This window comes from Leptonychotes weddellii, chromosome 4 (genome assembly GCF_054177405.1).
Source record: "Leptonychotes weddellii isolate Sample4059 chromosome 4, ASM5417740v2, whole genome shotgun sequence".
NCBI lineage: Eukaryota > Metazoa > Chordata > Mammalia > Carnivora > Phocidae > Leptonychotes > Leptonychotes weddellii.
Window position 1 is genome coordinate 151,119,943 of NC_138372.1, and position 24,545 is coordinate 151,144,487.

At 38.6% G+C, this 24,545-nt stretch overlaps 2 protein-coding genes across 4 annotated transcripts in view; one reads left to right on the plus strand and one right to left on the minus strand.

Moving 5' to 3' along the window:
- Positions 1–4,203, minus strand: part of RAD21 (RAD21 cohesin complex component) — a 29,006-nt gene extending 24,803 nt beyond the window's left edge. The window contains exon 1 of one of the 3 annotated variants that reach the window (XM_006734289.3): positions 4,015–4,203. The gene's annotated coding sequence lies outside the window, so the exon portion shown is untranslated. The other 2 variants (XM_081816424.1, XM_031029221.2) reach the window with 2 other exon arrangements.
- LOC115936639 (putative olfactory receptor 2W6) overlaps positions 3,448–24,545 on the plus strand; it is a 29,517-nt gene continuing 8,419 nt past the window's right edge. Inside the window, exons 1-2 of the mRNA XM_081816801.1 lie at positions 3,448–3,605; positions 19,062–19,131. Of these exons, the coding sequence (XP_081672927.1) occupies positions 3,448–3,605; positions 19,062–19,131 (228 nt within the window). The remainder of the gene's footprint in view (positions 3,606–19,061; positions 19,132–24,545) is intronic.

Below are 24,545 nucleotides of genomic sequence, written 5' to 3' on the forward strand. Positions count from 1 at the left end.
TACCATCACTGTCATACACAAGAAGTCCCAAGTTTCACTGAAGATAGCTGTGTTCCAATAAAAATCTTAATATTTAGCTCTTAGAATATTGCCTGCCGCATGTCAACTACTAAATACGTGCTTAATGAATAAGGAACTGAGATACACCAAGTGATCTCATAATCGACACACGTAAAAAATTCTGGAGATTTTAGAAATTAAAACTACTGGCGCTTTTCAACAGGTGTCAGTAGCTCATGGCCAGGACTTAAGCTCCTAGTCAGAGTACCATGCCTAAAATATCCCAGCTATGTGGAGGCAGAGATTCCTAAATAGATGTTTTCTTGGCATGGTATGGGGGTAACTAAAGCAGAGTGGTGCTAAAATTACTCTGCGAAACAATTAGCAAGAGGAAATCACCCTAATAACTAAAGGAAGCCTGAAGCACAGTGGTGGATCAACTACTGGCTTATATCAAAATAAGGAGAGAGTGTAATCATTGCTTTTAAACAATCTTTTTCCTTAGTATTACTATACTTAACCAATCTTAAAAAAAGTTGATTAATCTCTGTAGATTTGAATTTCTGTAGATCTATGTTAATCCTTTGCAAAAGATCTTAGCATAAAGCCTGCATTTGGTCCCATACCATAGCTTAGCAATTTCATGATTTCTCATTTTTTTCTAAAGCAGCAAACTTTTTTCAATATATCCTAAAAAGTAATTTCATGTTTTTGCAATATGAATTATGATATTTCACTTATCTATTAGAAAATAGGGCAGGACAATGGTTGTATAAATTGGTATGACCTTCTCAAGGGCAATTTGCCAACATCTTATGAAAATCTCAAACACTCATACTTTTAATTTTATTTTTTTTAAAGATTTTATTTATTTATTTGAGAGAGAGAGAATGAGAGAGAGCGAGTACATGAGAGGGGGGAGGGTCAGAGGGAGAAGCAGACTCCCTGCTGACAGCAGCAGGGAGCCCGATGCGGGACTCGATCCCGGGACTCCAGGATCATGACCTGAGCCGAAGGCAGTCGCTTAACCAACTGAGCCACCCAGGCGCCCCTCAAACACTCATACTTTTAAACCAGAAACTGCACTTCCAGTAATAATGCCAAAGATATACAGAGAAATGTAAAATATTAGTAACAACAAAAAATTCTTAAAAAATCTCACTAAGATCTAAGAATTCTGTGTGTCCATCTTCATGACAGTCGTATAAGTACTGGCCCATTTTACAGACTGGAAAACAGAGAAAAGGAGAGGACAATGTGCCAAAGGTCACTAGCATTAATGCAAGTGGAAACTTGAATTTCAGAACCCACACCTCTAACCGCAACACTGCGTTGCCCTGCCAGCATGACTTTTAACGGCAAAATACTAGAAATAACTTACCTAGCTGCTAATTAGCATCTTTTAACAAATTAATACACCCATATAACAGAATTCCATGAAGCCTTAAACACTGATATACATATATGTATTTAAAAAAAAAAGGAGGGCGGGCGCCTGGGTGGCTCAGTTGGTTGGGTGACTGCCTTTGGCTCAGGTCATGATCCTGGAGTCCCGGGATCGAGTCCCGCATCGGGCTCCCTGCTCGGCGGGGAGTCTGCTTCTCCCTCTGACCCTCCTCCCTCTCATTCTCTCTCTCTCAAATAAATAAATAAAATCTTTAAATAAATAAATAAATAAAAAGGAGGGCTCTCTATAACATATTTAATGCACTTGCATAAAATATCTGTGGTGTACAAATGAAACTGATGACACTGGTTACCCTTTGGAAAGTCGGTCTGCTGGGAAAGTGAGACCAACCTTTTTGTACTGTTTAACTTGGAACATACACAAATATCACGTACTCTAAGTGCTATTATATTGGAAGTCAAGACACAATCCTCCTTTGCCATTAACTGGCAAGTCAAGCTGCTTAGTCTGTGTGGTTCATTTTCATAAACTATAAACACCTGGAAGATTGAAAGTCAGGGATTTACTAACCTTGGAAAACATCTATACCTAACTCGTGGAAGAATGTATCTCTTGGGGTTGGGGAGTGTCTCAGTAATAGAAGCTATTTCCAACCCTGCACACTAGAGTTCCCCACCCTTTTGGTACTAACATTCTTTGAACAAGAGATTTACAATCAGAAGGTCCTAGATTCAAATTCTGCTCCTTCGTTAGTTGGTTAGTAAGGGTTAAAAGTTACTTAACATTTGAGTCTTAGCTTTCACATCTATAAAACGAGGATATTTACAAAACAGGATTATGAGAATGAAATAGAACAGCAAACCAACACAATCCCACTGCAGATGTAAATAAACAATAACTCTGAAGAAAATCTCACAGCAAAGCATATACAGGTCAACATGATTATGCCTAACAACCTGACATCACATTTAAACAAATAACACAAAACTGTATTTCTCAAAAATTAGAAATTTCCCTTCTGCACAAAACTGTAAAAGATAAAATTTCTCAGAATATGTGTTCCAATAAATAAAAATTCATCAGGAAAGAAATAATCAACTTTAAGAATACTTTAAACATATGCCACTCTAAGTGGAAAACTTAATTCTAGAGTGTACTAATGCGTTGTCTTTATAAACAACAAAAAAAGTAAATTAGGTTACACTCTACCAATGTTAAGTCTAACTTTGTATAAAAAACACTATGTCCATTAGTTATGCACTGCTGTCACCTCAACCATTTACGAACTGTTAAATAATTTAATCACTGGATATGGTATACGTCCTCATCAGTGTCTTTTGAAAGATAATTATGAGATGCCTCCAACATTAAAAAAAGGGTATTTAATGACTCTACAACTTAGGAAAGCTTCTCCAGCCCGTCTCCAAAATTCTGCCGACTCACACAGGTCACTGGCATTTGCATTCATTTTATGAAAATAAGAATTTTTTTCTGGATTTCAGTGGTGATTCTAAACAGCATTATAAGAGCAAATATTAACTTTCGCTTGCAAAGAGAGCCGATAAACACAGGCCTTTACCAGAAAGCCTTAAAAACACAAGCGCGTTTTTGAACGCTTAAGACGGCCTTACAAATCATAGGGTGGGCAGACAAACCCTCCAGTGTTTCCTTCTTTCAAATTTGAAGAAGGCCGCTAGGTATGGCAGCACAAATAGACAGTGTCACCCCACTCTATCACAGCAGATCAATCGCAAAGCCTTTCCCGGCGAGCAAAAAGACGTCAAGCATTTGTCAGAAACACACACCTTCCCAAAGCGTCTCTACATCAGTATCAAAACACTCAATACCCCTAATCATTAGAAAACTCGGGGCGGGGGGGGGGAACCAATTATGCTAATTTCCTTAGAATCAGAAGCAACTTCCCTTGGTCGGGTTTTCTACTGCTCTGTCCAATACGTAATATTCCCAACGTAAAATTTTTCGTTTAAAAAAGGAGAGGGAGAGCAGCAGCAGTCCCTGGAGAGGCGCCCGCCGCAGTGATGTGGGTTCACAGCGCCCGCAAGGGCAAGGCCCGCACGTCTCCGACCCCCGAACCCAAGCTCTGCGAACGGTTGCTGCCCCTTCGAGCTGCCATCGCGGGCGTCGACCCGCCGCCTCCTCCCGCCCCGCGTCTTCCTAGACAGCCATTTTTACCGGAGTAGGCGGCCCAGTGCCCAGAGCGGGCTCGTTCAAACCTCTGCCTCTCCCTCCGCGGCCCAGGGTTTCCTCTACCTCCCCCGGGAGAGGCGGCTCCCGAGGGACTGGCGGAGTAACGGCTTTTCGGCCTTGGAACGGACCAGAACCATTTGTTACCGAACAAGCGATAATGCGGGCCCAGGCTGCGCGGGTCCTGGCCGAGGGCGGGCCCGGGGGAAGAGGCCTGGGCGGGCGGCGCTGCCGTTCCGGAGCTCGGACGGTGGCAGCACGGCCACCATCCCGGGGCGCGGCGAGTGCTCTTCTCCCTCGCTTCCCCGCCCCCCCAGAGTCCGGGTCCTAGACTGCAAGACGGCAGGGAAGGGGTAGGCGGAGGAAGCCCGAGGATAAGAGGGGCTGGCCGAGTATCTTACCTTGCTCTCCGCCGGGAGCTGGGCGGGTTGGGTGGCCTGGGGAGGGGAAAAGGGTCGGGGGAGGGGGCGGGGAAAGGGGGGGAGCCCCTGTGAGGTGTAGCTTCGGAGCAGCTCCCGCCGCCGCCACAGCCACCGCCTCCTTTCCGATTCACTCAAACAAACAAGATGGCTGCCGTTACGCCGCGGCTCTTCCTGCCGCCCAAATCCTCGGTTCAAATCGGCAGGATGTTTACGGTCAAAAATGGTACCTATGCGCCTGCGCAACCAGCCTAAGCCCTAGAAGGAGCGACGCAGGCGCATTGACCATTTCCTTTTCTTTGGCCCCCCCGCCCTCTGGTTGTGCAGCCCCGAACTGAGCAAGCGCAAAGGTGATTCTCTTGCCAGAGGGTCTTCGAGCGCTGCGGACCAGGGAGACAGCGCACGCGCAGCGCTTGCCAGTGGCATGAAAGTATCTGAGTTTTTTTTGTTGTGCACAAAAAAAATTCATTTTAATGGTTCCATAGTGACGAAGATAACATAAAACCCTTAAGCTCCATAAAATCTAGGGGTTCATTGAGTCAACCTATATTTATACATAGTCTTCTCCGAACCATATATTGCGATAGCTAGGATCTGGGGCATAATGATGAATACGGAAGAGATAGTACCTGCCTTCATGAAGCTTTCGGTATAGCTAGGGAGGAATTTTTAGAAATACTTGTGCCACATAAAACGCCAAATGTACAAGGAGACCGAAAAGTGGGCAAGTTTGGAGTGGAAGAGAAGGTCTTCCTTGAGGAATTGATGTGGAGCTAGGATGTGGACGTGAGTTCCCAAGAAGAGAGAACAGGATGTGCAGAAGTCCCATGGCAGTAGAGAACAGGATAGGGATAGAGGGGAAAAAAAGAAAGTCATGTGTCTGGACACTAATGGAGGCTTCTTCATTTTAGAAAGACTATCCAGGCATATTGGAGAGGACTAGAGTAAATGCCCGGGTGTAAATTTGTGTTCTTTTGTGGGTTGTTTTTGTTTTTTTTAAAGGAAATAAAACCAATAGGAATTGGTAACCGATTCTTTATGAGGTTGTGATAGAGGGAGTTGCAAAGATGTGATAGCTAGGCATCTTTGCAACTCTGGTTTGGGACTTAATTGCAAGGATTAGATGGACTGGACTGGGGAGCCATACACTGAGACAGAGCAGATGGGAGGAGGGTTATATGAAGTTAGTTTTGTTTTCTTTTGTTCGTTGTCTATCCTACCATCAAGTCTCCATTCTCTCAGTGGCCTCCTTAACTGGTCTCTCTACTCCCACTCTTGTCTTCCTTCAATTAATCACTTTCCTGCAATGCAGTCTAAGGAACCTTTGCAAAACACATGTCTAATCACTCCCCTCCCTTTCTAAAAACTTTTCCATAGTTTTCAGGCTATTACCCAGAATACTTGATGTAGCCCTGCCTCCTGCTCTAGCTTCCTCTGCTGCCTGCTCCCCGGCTTTCTCACAGTGCTCCAGTCACTCCACTTTTTAAATCATCAAGTACACTATGAGCACTTCTGCCTCAAGATTTTTGCACTGGCTATTCCCTGTGCTTAAAACAGTCTTGCATTTCCATACCCTCCCCTTGGTCTAGTTCTTAATCTTTTACATCTTAGTTCCACAGTCGCTTCCTCAAGAGAGTCTTCCCTGATCCTCTGTATTATTTAGGGTAACACTATTACTATAAAATAGATCCCCTCCCCGCCCCAAATTTCAGGGCTTTACAAGATGGCCTTACCAATTACTGCCTGTATGGGGATAATAATTTTCATGATTTTTGAAAGAATTAAATGAGATCATATATACAAAGCACACAACATAATGCTTGGAACTGAGTAATTACTCAGTAAATTGTGGCTATTATTCTTGTTCCTTCTACTTTCTGAGCAATGAAATAGCAAGCAAAGTAGGGCAAATATTTATCAGATATCCAACTTTTTAAGAACATTAAAAATACCTGGATATTCTAAATGTCCCTCTTAACTATACTTGCTCTATGACCAATTTGAAAATTTATCTCCCTCTCCCCCCTCCCCTCCTTTTCTCCCTCACTCTTTCTTTCTCTCCCCCCCCTTCTCCTCCCCCTCCCTCTCTCCCTCCAGTACTGAATTCCCAAGGTACTATCACTTATTTTCTCTGGAACTATTTTTATTTTTAGCCATTAGATCTCCACCCAAGCCCACATTCCCTTTCATGGATTTTATATAGTTTCTTCACATACAGCCCTAGTCCCCTACATCTGCTGGATTTGATTCTTTTGAACAAGGTATATGTTCTGTTCTGGCTCAAAGTCCCATCCTATCAACATATTCATTCATCTCCTTGTACTAAAATGTCAAGTTAACTTTTCTTGTTACAGAAGTTAGCTGCAGTCAACATCTCCTTTACCTGGAAATACTTATTTGATGAATCTGCATATGTTAATTTTAATAATTGTGAATTTGTTTGACTGAAACCATGACAGGACTGATTTAAATTATAGCTTTACTCTTCCTTTAGTTGAAAATGGTCAGCTTTTCTTTTCTTATTACTTAGTTGATTACTTGTCTGATTTGGGACGATCACTGTCTGAGTATGTTTATGAAAGCAGCTGTGTTCTTTCTGTCTTATTTCACAATGACATGCACACACCCATGCATACACACACAACTGAGACTTAATGTGGAATAAAAATCTTATTTCTGTCTTGTTTCACAATGACATGCACACACCCATGCATACACACACAACTGAGACTTAATGTGGAATAAAAAACTTGTTACAGAAAAAGACGACCAACTGATAGTAGCAGAGTTACTTAAGACTTACACACAATTTTGTAGACTTGTTCCTCTGAATTCCCAAATTTTAAAAAACAATTAATTTTATATATATATGTATATATTAAGTAGGATGCATTGCATTAGGAGAGAAATAAGGCAGATGGATAGATTTTCAGGAGTATTTCAATGTTAGTAATGGGTGAGTATTGAACATTCTGCACCAGAATTTTAAAAAATCTTCTTTAAATAAAGAAAAATCAAAGTGTAAAATATTTGTTGCATGAGACCTCTAAACCTGATTAAAGAAAATCCAGAAAGAGTGAATAACCTCTTTAAGATTTGGAGCTAGGGCAGAGAAATGGACAGAAAGTAACTGAAAAGACAATTGTAGATTCCGGCTCTTCTTATCAACAATATCCTTTTTATCTCTAAAAGAGACTGTAATATTTTGATCAAAAATAAAATGCATTTTAAGGACAACAGTCCTAGTCAAAAATCTTATAATCAGACAAGTTATATAAGAAGCAGATGGACAAAACATTGAAATATCAATTCTTAATATGCTTAGATATTAAGTAAATGACTGGTGATGGGGTGTGAGAGAGGGTTTTGTAAGTCACAGAAATGGTAGATCCTATTCATAGCCACATGCTCAGCTTTGGGCATGTGGGTTTGAGTCAGTATTGTGCTCTGGAGAGGGGCTGCAAATATCTCTGTCCAGGTGTACTAAAGGTCTGCTCAGGCAGGTAGGCAAAGAAGAATCACAAGGGGCCAGAGCAGGCCCAGGGATCTGCAGGTCTGTGGGCCAGGTGGGACTGTGAGTTTGTCAAGGATTAAGGTTGAAGCCAGGGAATGCTGCAGATGCAGAAGCTGGGTCAGGGTCTATGCTAATTACTTAGACTTTTCTCAGAAAATTTCATCATGCTAACTGTATTTCAGTGCTAAGAGCAGTTTTAACTCTTAAGCTGGGAGCTTTTGTCAGTGACTATTTTGATGCCTTTCTTCTGTTTTCAAACCCATCATCTCTTCTGTGCATCCTGCTGCACCTTTGAGACTAAGTGTTTATTCAAAAGCAGATGGATAGTGTTTCCTCTGAACTCCTCTAGCCATTGCAGGATGCAGGCATTTTCGTTGTTGTAACACCATATACTTTGTTCCTTTCATTCTGCCTAACTGCTTACTAAAAATAGTAGGGCAATTTGGAAGAAAATATGGTTGGGTAGATCTCTTAAATCCTATACAACTGACAAAAATGGTAACATCTTAATGAAAAATCCTTGCAAACTTAAAAAAGACATGTTAAATTACCATTAATAAAGAAGTCATACAGTAAATATAGTGCTTTTCCTAAAAAGAAGATGAAGGTGGCTTGTTGGAAGAGGTGTAAGGGAAGGTAGAAGCTGCTGAGTTATGAGATGGGGGCAAAATGCACAGAGATAAAGGAAACTAGCAGTAAGCACTTCAGAGACACAGCTTGTAGCTAAACTGAGCCAAGAGCTGACTCGAAGTGAATGGGCATCATGTACAGTCCTGTGTCCTCCATGGCCTCAGCTGTGTTAATGTGCTTTGCTTTAACATGATGGGGGCAAAAAGTTAATGTGCCAGGGAAAGGAATCATACCTGAACTAATGTAATTTCCATGTAATTTGGAAATTATTTCCCTATCTGCTAATCCTATGCGAGGAATTAACATTATCATATAAACTCACACTGAAAAATAACAGACTGAAATTCTTTTCCTAAGACTAAAGGCAAACTTTATTATCAGTGAGGTCTGATATATTCATGGTAGAATGGCAGAGAGTGATGCTTGTCCAACTTTAATAGACTTATAACTTGGGAACTTGTGAAATCGCTGATTTGCATTTGGCAGTTTGGGGTGGGGTCCAAAATTCTTTGTTTTGTTTGCTTGCTTTTTTTTTGGCAAGCTTCCAGGTAATTCTGAGGCTGCTGGTACATGGACCACATCAAGGAATAAAGATTTTTTACAGAACAGACTTTGGAACTAGGTAGACCTGGGTTTATATCATGGCTCTTCCATTCAGTAGCTATGTGACCTTCAACAAGTTCCTCAACTTCTCTGAGACTCAGTTTTCTCATCTGTAAAATCAGGCTAATTATATCTATACCTTCATGGCTGTGATGTTTATTACCCAAGATGATCTAAAGCATCTAGCATAGTGCTTGGCACATTATTTAAACCCAGCAAATAATAGTTACTATTCTAGTATTATTGTAGTTGGATCTGATAATTTTCTCCTTCACTATTGATTTAGAATAAAGATCTCTATTGAGTTCCATGACAAAAACTGAGAGTTGCTTCCCAACACTTTCCCCTTTTCCTTTAGTATGGCACATGGCCCCAGGTAAAACATTACATTTCCCAGCCTCTCTTGCATGTAGGTGTGGCCAAGTGAATATATTCTACTCAGTGATATGTGGGTGTTCCTAAAAGATTTAAGAAGGAGTAGCCCAGACTTCTTTTTCCTTCATCTTGCTGCTTGGAATGTGGATGTGATACCTGGTGCTCCAGCAGCTAGTTTGGACCATGAGCACAAGGGTTATACTAAGGATAATAGAACAGTAAGATGGACAAGTTTGGATCCATGATAACTTTGTAGAGCTCTCATGTGACCTCTCAAATGCCCAGACTTCTTTCTTATAACTGAGAAATAAAGTCATGTATTGATATTTTTGTTTCTTCTGTCATTTGCAGCTGCATCCAGTCCTCACTGATACACTTAACTAGTTTAAGTGCTTTATAAGATACAAGGAATATAAAAATTAATGTCTGATCTCTAACTTCAAGTAGCTCAGTCTTCTATGTTATATCATTTACTTGTCTTTTGTAGAGTACTGTTTTATAATTTCATTGAGAGAATTTTGTCACCTATAAACCTCACTTTCAAGCACGCTGTTTCCTCATTTTTTTATTATGCAGATGAGTCTCCCACCAAATGTGTTCTTCCAAGTCTTTATCATACATTCCATTTTTCTTTTAAAAACACATTTTAAATCATAGGGGGAGAAAACCAGGACCTGTAAATAGTCATGATCAGTTTCTCCAGCATTCTTCTATAGCTTTCACAGTCACTAGCTTCATGGTGAAGAAATAAATTTACATGTTTAATCCCAAGACTTGGCAGTTCTCTATTCTAGATTTTAGGTTCACTGGCAATACTTTACAGGTTTCCTTTGAAGGCAGCATTTCATGTTATCTGAAATTGTTAGGAGATGATGAATTTGTTGATCCCTGGAAAGCTTTCTATTACATTTCTCTCCAAGATGCTGTCTCCTAAACCAAGGAGCATTTCTCTTTGGCCACGTCAAGTCCACATAGGAGAGTCTCTGCACATGTTGTAGAATTATCAAGGTGCAATGGTCATGAATTATTCCTGGGATAGAGTTTTCTCACTAGGATCTTTTCCTTCTTAGCATTATGTTGAATATGGGTAACTATAGCTGCTTCTCTGGATGGTCCAGAATCAACCATCATATTACAAAGGTGCATCTGATATAAAACTCTTTTCTTATGTACTATACTTTTTGTCTGGCATACATTGGATTTAATTTATGTTAATGTTTTACTTCAACCATTGATAGGATTTTAAGTTGCAGAATAAAAGTTTTAAAACTAGACAAATTCTTTTTCTACTAGCTCATGGAAGGTCAGGTTCAAAAAGATAATAGTAGGGGCGCCTGGGTGGCTCAGTTAAGCATCCGGCTATTGATTTCAGTTTAAGTCATGATCTCAGGGTTGTGAGATTGAGCCCCACCTCAGGTTCCAAGCTCAGCATGGAGTCTGCTTGTCTCTCTCCTTCCCCCTTGCCCCTCCCCCTGCTCATGCAGGCATGCTTGCTAGCTCTCTAAAATAAAGAAAATCTTTTTAAAAAAGGATGATAGTAAAGAATTATTTATTTTAGATGTGAAATGGTATTGTGGCTGTATTTTTATTTTTTATTTTATTTTTTTATTGTTCTGATACTTTATGTCTTTATTGATTTTTTTCGTCTAGTTCTATTACTTTCTAAGAAAGACATATTAAAACCTCACACTATAATTATGGAATTGACTATCGCTTTACTTATATCAATTTTTTTAAAGATTTTATTTATTTGACAGAGACACAGCAAGAGAGGGAACACAAGCAGGGGGAGTGGGAGAGGGAGAAGCAGGCTTCCCGCCGAGCAGGGAGCCCGATGCGGGGCTCGATTCCAGGACCCTGGGATCATGACCTGAGCCGAAGGCAGACACTTAACGACTGAGCCACCCAGGTGCCCCTACTTATATCAATTTTTAATTAATATATTTTAAAACTCTGTTATTAGGCTTACACACAATTATGACTTACCACTTTCTAATAAACAGATTCCTTTATCATTATAAAATGTCTTTATCATTGATAATGATCTTTGTCTTGAATTCTGTTTTATCTGCTATTAATTCCACTGCACTCTTCTTATGGTTACTATTTGCATGGTATATATTTTTCTGTCCACTTACTCTTTAAAAAACTAAAAAAAGTTTTTAAGTTTTTTATTTTAATTCCAGTAGAGTTAACATACAGTGTTATATTAGCTTCAGGCATACAATATAATGATTCAACAATTCTATACATCATTATTCAGTGCTCATCATGATGAGTGTACTCTTAATCCCCTTCACTTACTTCACCCATCCCTCCACCTACTTTCCCTCTGATATGCTTTATTTTAAGTGAGTACTCTCAGTTAAAGTTATTTTTTATTCAACAAGAACATTTTTTATCTGAAGCATACTTCAGAATGCACGGTTCTCTAAGATACATATAAAACTTTCTATCCAAGAAAAATAGAATGCACATTTTCTTCAAGTACACACAGAAGAATCCCCTGCTTAAATCACATAAAAAGAGACATAACAAATATTACAAATTTAAGAAAACTGAAATCACAACAAGTCTATTTTACAACCACAATGGTACAAAACTAAAGTTCAACAATAAAACAAAGCTGGAAAATCTACAATGTAAATATTAAATATTTAATTTATAAATATTAACACATTACTGCACAAGCAATAGGCGAAATAAGAAGTCAAATGGCAAATCAAAATATGTCTCAAAAAAAAAAAGTAAAAGAAAGCACAATATTCCAAAACCTACAGGATGCAGCAAAAGCAGATGTTACAGTGAAATTTATACTATAAATGCTTGTATTAAGAAAAAAAAGTTCAAATAAACAACATTACAAGGAACTAGAAAAAGAAGAAACTTAGCTGAAATTTAGTAAAGGAAGGAAATAACAAAGGAAAATCAGAAATACATAAAATAGAGACCAGAATAAACAATAACATAACATTGAAAATGACAATTTTTTCTAAAAAAATAAACAAAATTGGCAATACTTTAACTACATTAACTAAGGAAAAAAGAAGACTCAAAAACCAAAATGAGAAATGGAAGAGAAAACAATACAATAGATAACCACAGGAATACATAGTGTGATAACACATTACTATAAACAATTATATACTAACACATCAGATAACTTAGAGGAAAAACCCAGATAATTCCTAAAAATGCACAAGTTACCAAGATTGAATTATGATTCTTGAATCCAAGAAGTAGGAAATCTTCTTAGACCAATAATAAGAATGAAAGTTCTCAAAAATCTCCCAGCACTGGGCACTGGGTGTTATACGAAACTGATGAAGTACTGAACACTACATCTGAAACTAATGATGTACCGTAAGTTGGTGAATTGAATTTAAATTTAAAAAAAAAAAATCTCCCAGCACAGAAAAGCCCAAGACCACATGGTTTCACTGGTGAATTCTACCAAACATTAAAAAAAATAATGACAAGCTTTATCAAAATCTTACAAATAATGGGATAGAGGGAACACATTCAAAATCATTCCATGAGGCCAGTTATTACACTGATACCAAAGCAGGATAAAAACAATAGAAGAACAAAAAAGTCTAGTGTGTCTGATCTAAGTATTGCTACTTCAAGTTTCTTTTGACATCCATTTGTGTTATAAATGTTTCTCCATCCCCTCACTTTCAATCTGCAGGTATGTCTTTAGGTCTAAAATGAGTCTCTTGTAGCAGCATATAGATGCGTCTTTTTTTTTTTTTAATCCATTTTGACATTCTATGTCTTTTGATTGGAGCATTTAGTCCATTTATATTCAAAGTAATTATTGATAGAAATGTATTTATTGCCATTTTATTACTTGTTTTGTTGTTTCTGGAGATTTTATCTTTCCTTTCTTGTCTTTGTCACTTTGGTCTCTCCTTTGCACTCAAAGGGTCCCCTTTAATATTTCATGCAGGGCTGGTTTAGTGGTCACAAGCTCCTTTAGTTTTTGTTTGCCTGGGAAACTCTTTATCTCTCCTGTTCTGAATGAGAGCCTTGCTGGATAGAGTATTCTTGGCTGTAGATTTTCACTACTCACCACTCTCAATATATCATGCCACTCCCTTCTGGCTTGCTAAGTATCTGTTGAGAAGTTTCCAACGAGCCTTATGGGTTTTCTTTTGTAAGTTAAGGATTTCTTTTGTCTTGCTGCTTTTAAGACTTTTTATCACTATATTTTACAAATTTACTTACAATATGTCTTGGTGTTGGCCTGCTTTTGCTGATTTTGATGTGAGTTCTCTGTACCTCCTGGATCTGGATGTCTGTGTCCTTCCCCAGATTAGGGAAGTTTTCTGCTATTATTTCTTGAAATTTTCTGCCCCCTTTTCTCTCTCTTCTTCTTCTGCAACTCCAATAATATGAATATTATTACATTTGATGGAGTCACTGAGCTCCCTAAGTCTATTCTTGTGTTGCATAATTCTTCTTTCTCTCTTTTGTTCAGCTTCATTATTTTCCATTATTTTATCTTCTAGGTCACTAATTCATTCCTCTGCTTTTTCCAGCCTGCTGTTCATTGCATCAGGCCTGTTTCCAATCTCATTTATTGCATTCTTCATCTCTGATTCTTTTTTAACTTTTTTTTTTTTTATCTCTTGTAAGGGTCTCACTGATGTCTTCTATTCTTTTCTCAAGTCTAGTGAGTAGCCTTATGATTGTTGGTTTAAATTCTCCATTAGTCATGTTACTTTTATCTGTTTTGCTTAGATCTCTGGCTGTGGCCTTATATCGTTCTTTCATTTGGGATAAATTCCTCCATCATGGAATTTTGTCTAAGTCTCTGCCTTCTTCTCTGTGTTAGAAAAGCTAGTTATGTCTCTTGCTCCTGAAAGTAATGGCCTTATGAAGACAAGGTCATGTAGTGCCCAGGGTCTGGCACTTCAGGGAGTCTCCAGTGTGTGCTGCATGTGCCCTGCTGTTGTGTTTTGGCTGCTCCATCCTTTAGGACAGTTGTCTGCAGAGGTTCTCCTTGCCTGCTGTGGGCAGTGTTTGGTCCCTGGCCTGAATGTGGTGACTTTTAACTAGGTGTGCTCTGGTCTGCTTGTGAAATGAGACCTGAAACCAACTCCACCAGAACTGAGGCCCTCCAGAACGCTGGTCAGGAGACATGGTGTGGGCAGGGGTTTGTACTGGTCTTCTGGGGTAGGGGACCACCACACTGGGACTGAGGCAAGCTTGACTGAGAAGGGCAGTCCCTCCAGAGTGCAGAGACATGGGGCTTGGTGTAAGCAAGTTAGGCAGCCAGTGTAGAAGCTGCACTGCTTCCTGCAGGTGGCTCTGTTTATGCTGAGAGGTGGGGGAAGGAAATGGCACCAGCCAGGTCCTTTGTTTCCAGAGAGGCATCTCCATGAATGATGCCTCTCAGGGAAGCACTTCTAGACTAGGGCACTGTGTGCCCTAGGCATTCTTCAGATGGCAGTTCCCATGCTGTCTGCCCCTGGGTTGTTTGCCTGCCTTCTCTCTGGGAACAAGACAGTGCCCTCGGAGCTTTATCCCAGCCAAGCTCACTGACCTTTAAAACCCCTGCTTGTGCTTGCTCTCCCTCTCTCTATCAAATAAATACATGAGTCTTGTCTTAAAAAAAAAACAACAAAACAAAACAACAACAACAAAAAAAAAACCCAACTCTTAGCTTTAAGCCCCGTTGGTTTTAAGAACTCATGAAATTCAGCCCCTCTCATTTTCCAAGCCAGTGGATTTGGAGAAATGTCTTCCTTGTCCATTCTCCTGTGTGCTCCTCTCTTTCGCCCTTGTCCACAACCTTGGCTCCTTCTCCTCCACGGCACCCGCCATCTGTTTCTCCCATGAACCACATCTCTGTACTTCCTAACTTCTTTGATGTGGCCTCTTCTCTCCCTTTATTTGTGGAGTTTGTTCTGTCAGTCTTCAGGCCAATATCTGGGGTATTTAGGATGCTTTGATGGTAATTTAGTTGTGTTCATGGGACAAGATGAGCCTAGGGTCCTTCTACTCTGCTGCCATCTTGTTATTCCACTTGTGGCTATATTTTTAAAGAGCATAATTATCCTTTAGAGATCCATACTAAAATATTTACATGTTAAATGATAGGATATTTGGCAGGTATTACAGAATAATCCCCAAGAAGTAGGAAGAGGAATGGGTAGGGCTATAAATAAAACAGGGTTGGCTGTGAGTTGATAGTTGTCGAATTTGGGTGAACTGTATATAAAGGATCACTTTAATTATCTCTTTACCTTTACATATGTTTAAAATACTGAAAATTTTTAAAAAATAAAAAAATGAGATTGAGATACGAATAATTTTAACCTTAAATAAGCAAATTTCCAAAGATTTACAGAATGTTTTTCAACCAGCAATTTGTCAACCATTTGGAATTTATCAAAGTATATTTATATATAACTATGCAATTTGACAAGCTATTCATCTCTTTTATTTACCAACAATCAATTGGAAATAGGAATTCTCATTCACACATCTTGCTGTTAGCACAGACCCTTTATCTACTGTCTCACTATGTGAGGGAGAACTGAGATGAAATCTACCATGGTCTTCCATGCCTTATGTTGCTTCCCTACTGCCATCATTCATTTCTTTAGCACAGTGAGGCCATGAATATCAGAGGCAAAGGTGGGTCATGATTTCATCTGTCAAGGATCTAGCAGATCAATGGCAATCTTCATCTTTTCATCCCAAGGTGAGCTCTGCCACCCTCTATGTCTGTCTGGTAACCATACATCTAATCATCCATTCAACAAGTATCTATTTGATAACTGTTATGTGACAGCAAGATTTCCAATATCTTAAAAACTTACTCTTCCCTTCATATCCCCTTCCAGCTACTGTATCATTTCTCAGTTTCCCTTTAGAACAAAACTTCTTGAAATAATTGTTTATGTTTTCCACCTCCAATTCTTCCCCTTCCATAATTTATCTTTTTATTGTGGTAAAATACATATAAAATTCACCATTTTAACCATTTGTGGTATAAAATTCTGTGACATGTAGTGCATTCTCAATGTTATACAACCATCACTACTATCTAGAGTACTCTCATCACCCCAAAAGAGAACCCCATACCCATTCAGCAGTCATTTCCTATTTTCTCTTCCCTCCAGCCCATGGAAACCACTAATCCAAGGATTTTCCTATTCTGGATATTTCATATAAAAGGAATTATACAATATGTGACATTTTTCTTGCCTGATTCTGTAACTTAGCATAATGTTTTCTAGATTCATCCACATTGTCGTGTGTACTTACTTCACTCCTTTCTACAGCTGAACAATGTTCCAAATATACCAGATTTTGTTTATCCATTCGTAAGTTGATGAACATTTGGATTGATGCCACCTTTTGTCTATTGTGAGTGATGTTGCTATGAACATTTGTGTATAAACATTTGTTTGAACACTTGTTTTCAATTCTTTTGGGTATATGCTGAGGAGTGGAATTGCTAAGTCACATGGTAATTATTGAGGCACAGCAAAACTCTTTCCCAGTGTCTGCACTATTTTAGATTCCTACTAGCAATGTATCAGAGTTCCAGTTTCTCTATATCTTTACCAACACTAGTTATTTTATGTTGCATTTTAAAAAATTTATCTGAGTGGATATGAAGTGGCATCTCATTATGATTTTAATTTACATTTTTCTGACTAATGACAGTAAGCATTTTTTCATGTGCTTGTTGGCCACTTATATATCTTCTTTGAAGGAGGTCTATTCCAATACTTTGTCCATTTTTAACTGGGTTGTCTTTTTGTTGAGTTGTATGAATTCTTAACATATTCTGGATAATAGATCCTTATCAGATACATGATTTGCGAATAGTTTTTCTACGATTGGTCATTCTAGACAAAGGATAGTGCAGAGCCAAAGGATCTCAAATGTTCTGATATTCGATAGTGTGGGTTGAAAGTATAGATTAAAAAATGTAGTTTGCCTATAGGCTCATTATTAGCAGAAATAAAAAATATTTCAAATTCTTGAGTTGTAGGCAATAGTAGAGTCCATTTCTAATACCCAAACACTTCCCCAAATATTGAAGTATTTAGATGTGCAATTTAATTCCCAGACTGATATTTGAAATATTGTCTTGGACTACAATTTTGTAGTCCATTAAAATGAATGTTAATGGGTTTAAGGAAGAACACCACAACTGAAATTCAATGTTTTTGAGTCTTTCCTGTTGCTGGACCTTTGCAAAATAATATATATTGATTAAATTTAATGTACTGGATTACCAGGCTTGGAAATTTGGCCTGACATTACAACTGATATTTGGAAGTCAGTAGACTCTTGACATTTGTGTAAAATAAAGATACCACATGCAGAATTCCTATGAATGACCTAGAGATGATGTGTTGGTCAGGGTCTACCCAGGAGATAGAAATCACTTAGTAATTTGAGTGGTACATTTTAATATAAAGAATTACTATTTAATAATGAATTAATAATGAATTTATAGCATGGAATTAACTACTAAAGATTCAATAGTTGATAGTTAACTAATAACAGAGGATTAATGACTAAGCAATAAAGAGAACTCAGAATACAAGAGCAGTAGATACAGGGAGTAGCTGCTACCTCTACAGCTGAGGATCAGTACCCATGGAAGGAAAAGAAAGGAGGCCAACACTGACACCCAGACCATGTTGGAGAGGGTGTGGCTGTGGCCTACTTAGTGGCAGAGAAAGCTACTGCAGTGTCACCAGTCATGGCTGCCTAGAAACCACCCTTTGGGGCCCCAATGAAACTAGCTGGTAATCAGGATTCTGGGAATTTGGGGAAACTCACCGGGAAGCCACCCTCTGAGGGGCTAGTGAGACTTGGCAGTGGTCCTGGCAAAACTTGCTGGAGTGTGAACGCTTCTAGGTGTCCCATAGGTTGCTTGCTTTTAAGAGTTGTGGGAGCAGGGCGCCTGGGTGGCTCAGTAGGTTGAGCGTCGGCCTTCAGCTCATTTCGTGATCCTAGTCCTGGGATCCAGTCCCGCACCTGGCTCCCGACTGAGCAGAGTCTGCTTCTCCCTCTCCCTCTGCCCTTCCCCCTGCTCGTGCTCTCAATTTCTCTCGAATAAATTAATAAAATCTAAAAAAAAAAAAAAAAAAAAAGCGCGAGAGAGAATTGTGGGAGCAAAAACCCCCAGGGAAGAGCAAACCCTTCCTCCAGCGATGTCCCTTCAACGCCCCCTGCTGATAAAGCCTAATATTGCACCAGCTGCCAAAGGGGAGATGTTCATATAGTCCAGCTCCTGTATCACAAAGCAAGACAGAGACAGGTGGATTTGGATTGATTACTGGCACAAATGGTGTTTTGAGACTGTTTGAGAGAAAATCCAGGAAAAAATATGGTTGACGCAGAAGACATTCAGAGGTGGTTATTTGTGCAGTGCATGGTAGCAGTGTGATTAATTTGAGTACAAAAGTTTAGCAATAGCTGAACCAGGAAACCTGTAATAATTAAAAACAGATATGTTGAGGATTATCTGAATTTGTGAGCCAAAAGTTCACAAAACAGGAAATTCTCTTTTGGAGCAGACCCAAAGGCAATGCCAGAAGCAGGTGCTATACAATTAAGTATGAGTCCATATCGCATGTTTGAGATAAAGTGTTCTATTAAATGAAGAATTGCAGATATCAGCAAGCAGATGACTTTTTTGTTTGTTTTGTCTGGAAGTGTTGTGGCAAAGGGGACTTGAAGTCAGACCAGGCCTATTTTTGAGGATAAAAGATAAATTTTTCCTTTTAGGTGCACATCAATTAAGAATGCATTTTTTTTTCTTAAAAGTAATAAAAATGACCTTTATTTTTTCCTGTAATAAATAACAGTGGTTTCAGGAATAAAGAATATGACATCTAATTATTTCACATAACAAAACATCTGGAAGAAGAAGCTCCTTGATAGCCTCAAAGACCCACATCTTTTACATCTTTCTGCTCTTTCATCCTTTAAATATTGGCTTGTGGCTTCATGGTTGGAACATGGTTTCTCTTGCCCTAAGTATCACGTCACCATTTAAGACAAGAAGAAGGAAGAAAAGAGTTACCATGTGCATCTGTGCTCAGTAGACATCATTGGTATCAAACTGTTGGACAAATAATTTTATTGAACTATTATGCGTGTGGCAATGTGTCAGGCTGTGGAATTTAATGATTTTTAAAAATGTACATTGTGGGCCCTTCCTACAGATCCAAATATGAGACTCGTCCTTCGTAGGGTTTCCTTTTCTACCCTACACATGCTTGACTTTGCATAGCAGGGTCTTTCTCCAACCCCTACACACTTAAGGCAATTCCTCTGCCTTGAGCCTACTGGTACATTCTAGGAGTTATCCTATTTATTTATTCTTACTATATAATGTTTTGGGGATGACTTTTTTGTTTTGTTTTGTTTTAGATTTTATTTGAGAGAGAGGGAGAGAACACAAGTGGGGGGAGGGGCAGAGGGAGAGGGAGACAAGCAGACTCCCCATTAAGCAGGGAGCCTAACTTGGGGCTCAATCCCAGGACCCCGAGATCATGACCTGAGCCAAAGGCAGAGACGCTTAACTGACTGAGCCACCCAGGCACCCCAAGGATAACTTTTTTTGTAATGGGTTTTCATGATACAGTTCACTAATACAAAATCTTTTTTAAAAAATATAATTTCTCTTGGGGTGCCTGAGTGGCTCAGTCGGTTAAATGTCCGAGTCTCAGTTTTGGCTCAGGTCATGACATCATGGGTTGTGAGACAGCAGGGGGTCAGGCCGTGCTCAGTGAGGAGTTTTCTTGAAGTTTCTCTCCCTCTGCCCCTCTCCCTACTCACACACACTCTCTATATCAAATAAATAAATCTTTATATATATCTATTTATATATAATTTATATATATTTAAAGATTTATTTATAAGTAAATATATTTATGTAATTTATATATTTTATATAATTTATATAAATAAATGTTTTTATATATTTATACAATATATTTATTTATATAAATTATATTTATAATTATATTTATATGTATATATGTATAATTTTTATTAAAGGCAGCAAAGATTTTATTCTCTCCCTCCTCTATTCCTCTTTTAAACCTAATAAACTATGAATTATGCTAAATAATATGAAAGTGCCATTTTCCAGAGGTATTCTCTTTGTTGTTAGAGTCTGACTTCTTTGTGAGCTATGGGCAATTTATGATTGATTTTGATGGCAAAAACAGAATCTCTCTTAATAATTTTTACTAATGATAATTTCTTATTATCTGTTTTACAACTTTAGAAGGGCTGTTCATTCCTTCTGTAATTTCTTGGACCAATTCTTAAAAATTCATGGAATAACTCTTTAAGTAAAGAGAAAAAACAGTGTGTTAAAAGTGCAATATAGTTAATACATGGTATTTGATAACCTTGTATTACTAAGTTTCAAGTATCCCTGAGAAAATATGTTGGTTTTATTCATCCTCTGATACCCTCTACTTCATTTGCTTTCTCTATTATGGAATCCCATGTTACCAAGTTTGTTTGTTCAGAGGAGGAGCCCCTCCTTGGCTTGTTTGTGTAACACTATATAAATTATGGAGAGGGTCCCCACCCCCCGTCATGATGTTTTTCTGAGATGGTTTTCTCTCTGACAATGTTTTCAGTTTCAAAAGCAAACTCCACAGATCCATGAAAAATAACTAGACACAAAAACAGTTTAGCTGGTTCAACAGAATGTGCAAAAGACAGGAAGCAACAGCTAGATTCTCCGTCTTTCATTGTCCCAAATCACATAAGTCATCAACTGAGTAATCAGAAAAGAAAAACAAGTCATTCATAGTTGCAAGAAGATTTGAATCCATAATATGCACTGTAAACCCATAACGGATGTTTCATAACCGAATCAAGCTGATTTGTGTGACTTAATTTGAGTTTCCCAGTACAACATATATTGAAAATTCCACAAAAATATCATACAGGATATATTATGTAAAACACTCAGATACCGAGATGCAAAATTTTCTTGCCTCTTGGGAGCAGTCTTAACAAGCATCAGTAGCAGGTGCAAAACCATTCTAGGCAAAGGGCTGGGCTGGAAAGAATATATGTATTCATCAGTTCCAGAAATTGATGTTTCTGAGGGATTAGGAGGAGGAATTTTTGGGATTGAATAAGTTTTAACTATTCTGAGTCATTGAAAGAGGAATCTAGAAGTGTTCATTTTGTTTGTGGGATCATATAAACTTGAGCTCGACCTATTGCTATCATTTAGTGTTCCTGATGTTCAGCTTTCTTGTTGTAAAATGGGGACATAATACTAGTCAGGGCTCAGTTGTGTATAATAGGAAACATCTGGATAATCTAAGATGAATGAGACAGATTGTGGAGAAGAGCTGGCTCTAGCTGGGTCTCCAGGAGTGGCTCTCAGAATATCAACTGAGAACCACCCTCTAAGAAAAAGTAATCTCTGCCACTGTGAGGAAGCGGACGAATCAGAAAGGCATTGTTGGGACACTTGGTTTCATCATCACACCGACTTGGCTTTGGACTGGAGTTAGAAGCTGCCGCCAGCATTAGTACTCCAGAGCCAGACCATGCCTACTAAATCCATTCCAGCAGAATGGATGTTGCTGGCATCCTCATCTTTGCTTCCTTTTCATTTACTAAATGAATGCAACACACATTAATTGGATACTTACTACAATAAATAAGTAAAATATTTGTCATGCTGGAAAGTAAAAAGTGCAGGGGAGAAAAATAGTGCAGGAAGTGTAGAGAGTATTGAGGGAGTGAGGGAAGGCCCCCCCGAGAAAGTGATACGTGAAGATTTGAAGGAAGTGAGAGGATGAGCCATGTGGGTGTTTAGGGAGAAGGAACAAGGTGTGAAAGCTCTGAGACAGGAGCTTCCCTCCAAGTTTCAAGGAACAGTAAGGAGACCAGAATGGCTGGATGAAGTGAAGAGATGAGCCCTTTGTTAGAGATTCACACTTATTCCAAAGTAGAAATTTCTTCAGAGATTTCTTAAGTAATTAATCACTTGGTTTGCTATATTAATTGCATGTATTTTAAGCTAGGATATTCAAAGATTTGAATAGAATTCAAACTAATATATTCTTCTTGCAGTGAAAGAACAGATCTACTAATACCAATATATTTCAAGCCACTGTGCTTTCAAATAACATTGGTGCTATTAAAGATGTCACATGTAGTTTGGTATTTTTTCTTTGTTTCAGACGTTATCAATGAAAAATTTAAAAATACATGCCTTTGATGTAACATTTTTGTGTGAAGAATTAATGAGTTACATGATTAAATCTACCATTTATGGGATTCTTACAACAGACTTCATCTTTTTTATAGTACAGTTATTACATCTAAAGAAAGTCTGAGTATAAGTTGTCAGACGCATCAGAGAAACATATCTTAAGGGTGGAGAATAGTAAGTAGGCTTTGACACACTACTTCTTTTCAATGGAAAGCTAAAAGTGAGAAAATAAACTCATTTCTGTGGGAGATAGCAGCTTACATTTATCTTTCTATGACAAATACTCCATCCTCACAAACAATATACGTATTCTATGAATATTAGTTTCTCTCTGAGACAAAGAGCTCTTATTGTAAAAACCTTTGTCATTACAATTGTATATAAGTCTAGGGATTAAAAGAAACACATGGAAGCTGGGCTGAGAAGACTACTCAGAAGACATCTGAGAGAGTAAGCATTTGAGCAGGAGTCCTCAGCCTTGGCATTATTGTTATTTTGGGCTGGGCAATTCTTTGTCGTGGCAACCTTCCAGTGCCTACGATCTTTAGCAGTATCTCTGGCCTCTACCTACTAGAAGCCAGTAACATCTCCCTTCCCCTCCCTAAATGACAACCAAAAATGTCTCTAGGCATAGCCAAATATCTCCTTGGGGGAAAAGTACCCAGTTTGAGGACCACAGAGTTAGAGTCAGAGGAGTGATACAATTTTTTAAATTGATCTGAGCTTGAAATCTGGAAGAGACAGCTTCATGGATACAGGAGCAGAAGGACTCACTGAAGAGAGATGTAGTGATTAAAAACTGGATCTCAGAGACAATTTTAGTATCAACTACAACTCTAGTTAAATAATTATTGGTAATAATTGCTATTTTAGTACGTGTTTCTCAGACTAGGTTGTAAGCTACATGAAGGCAGGGACTGTGTCTCTCACTGTCAGACTCATATCATAATCCTAAAGTCAATCAGTCACCAGGTATTTATTGCACTGCTATTGTAGGTTTAGCAATGGGCTATTGTGCTTTGGAAATGAAAGTGAGGATTTAGGCTTGAGTCCTTAGAATAGTTTATTACCTAGTTGCACAGAAAAGAACTATTGTGTATGAAACAATAAGAAGCTATAAACTCAATTGTACTAGGGACCCTTGCTGAAAGAAGGGAGAAAAGAATATGAACTAGACTTTCAGGGAGGGAGAAGGACTGCACTGCCTCTTGATAAATGCATAGGTGGGTGGAAGAAAAAAACAAATGAGAGAATCCAGATATGGTGAAGAGCATAAGCAAAGTTCCACTGATGGTGGCCAATGTTTATTGGTAATAGGAGTCTGTGTTATCACAATAGGACTTTGGGCATTTTAAAGTTAAAAAGGGTCTTTGCTGCCACATATGAGTTTAACAACCAGACAACTAAAAGGAGATATCCTCTATGCAAATGACACCGGAATCCTCATGAGAAGATACAGGTAAAGACATATTTTTGGAAATCATCTTCCAAGGGTGTAGATTAGACTATTATTAAAGACATTTACCAAAAAAAAGTGCTTGCTTGCTGACGCCAGAGCCTGAAAGACACCAGGCGTTTCAGCACAAGACAATGGGGAGAAAAAGGCAGCAAAATGGGTCAGGGAAGAAGAAATAAAAAAGGAAGGAAGAGAACCAAGAAAATACAGGGTCAAGGCATGTTCAGAAAGTGAATGATGTGTCATCCTTAGGATTTCCTATTACTCCATGAAATACAAAGGAGACCAAGCCAGTTTGGGGAACTCCTAAAGTCATCAGGCTTGAGTAATGTCATCAAGAAGATGAGGAGCTCAAACTTGGTCATTCAGTTCTCATGGCCTCAAAAACATCATGAGAGGATGATTGAGTTACTCTGTAGTTTGTATTTCTCTTTGCGGCTACAACATGGATGGTTTACACTTGGTAACAATTTTTTTTTCTTTTTTTAGTTTTTTTTTTTAATTTTTATTATGTTAGTCATCATACATTAGTTTTTTAAAATTTTTTATTGTTATGTTAATCACCACACATTACATCGTTAGTTTTTGATTACATCATTAGTTTTTGATGTAGGGTTCCATGATTCATTGTTTTCGTATAACACCCAGTGCTCCATGCAGTACATGCCCTCCTTAATACCCATCACCTGGCT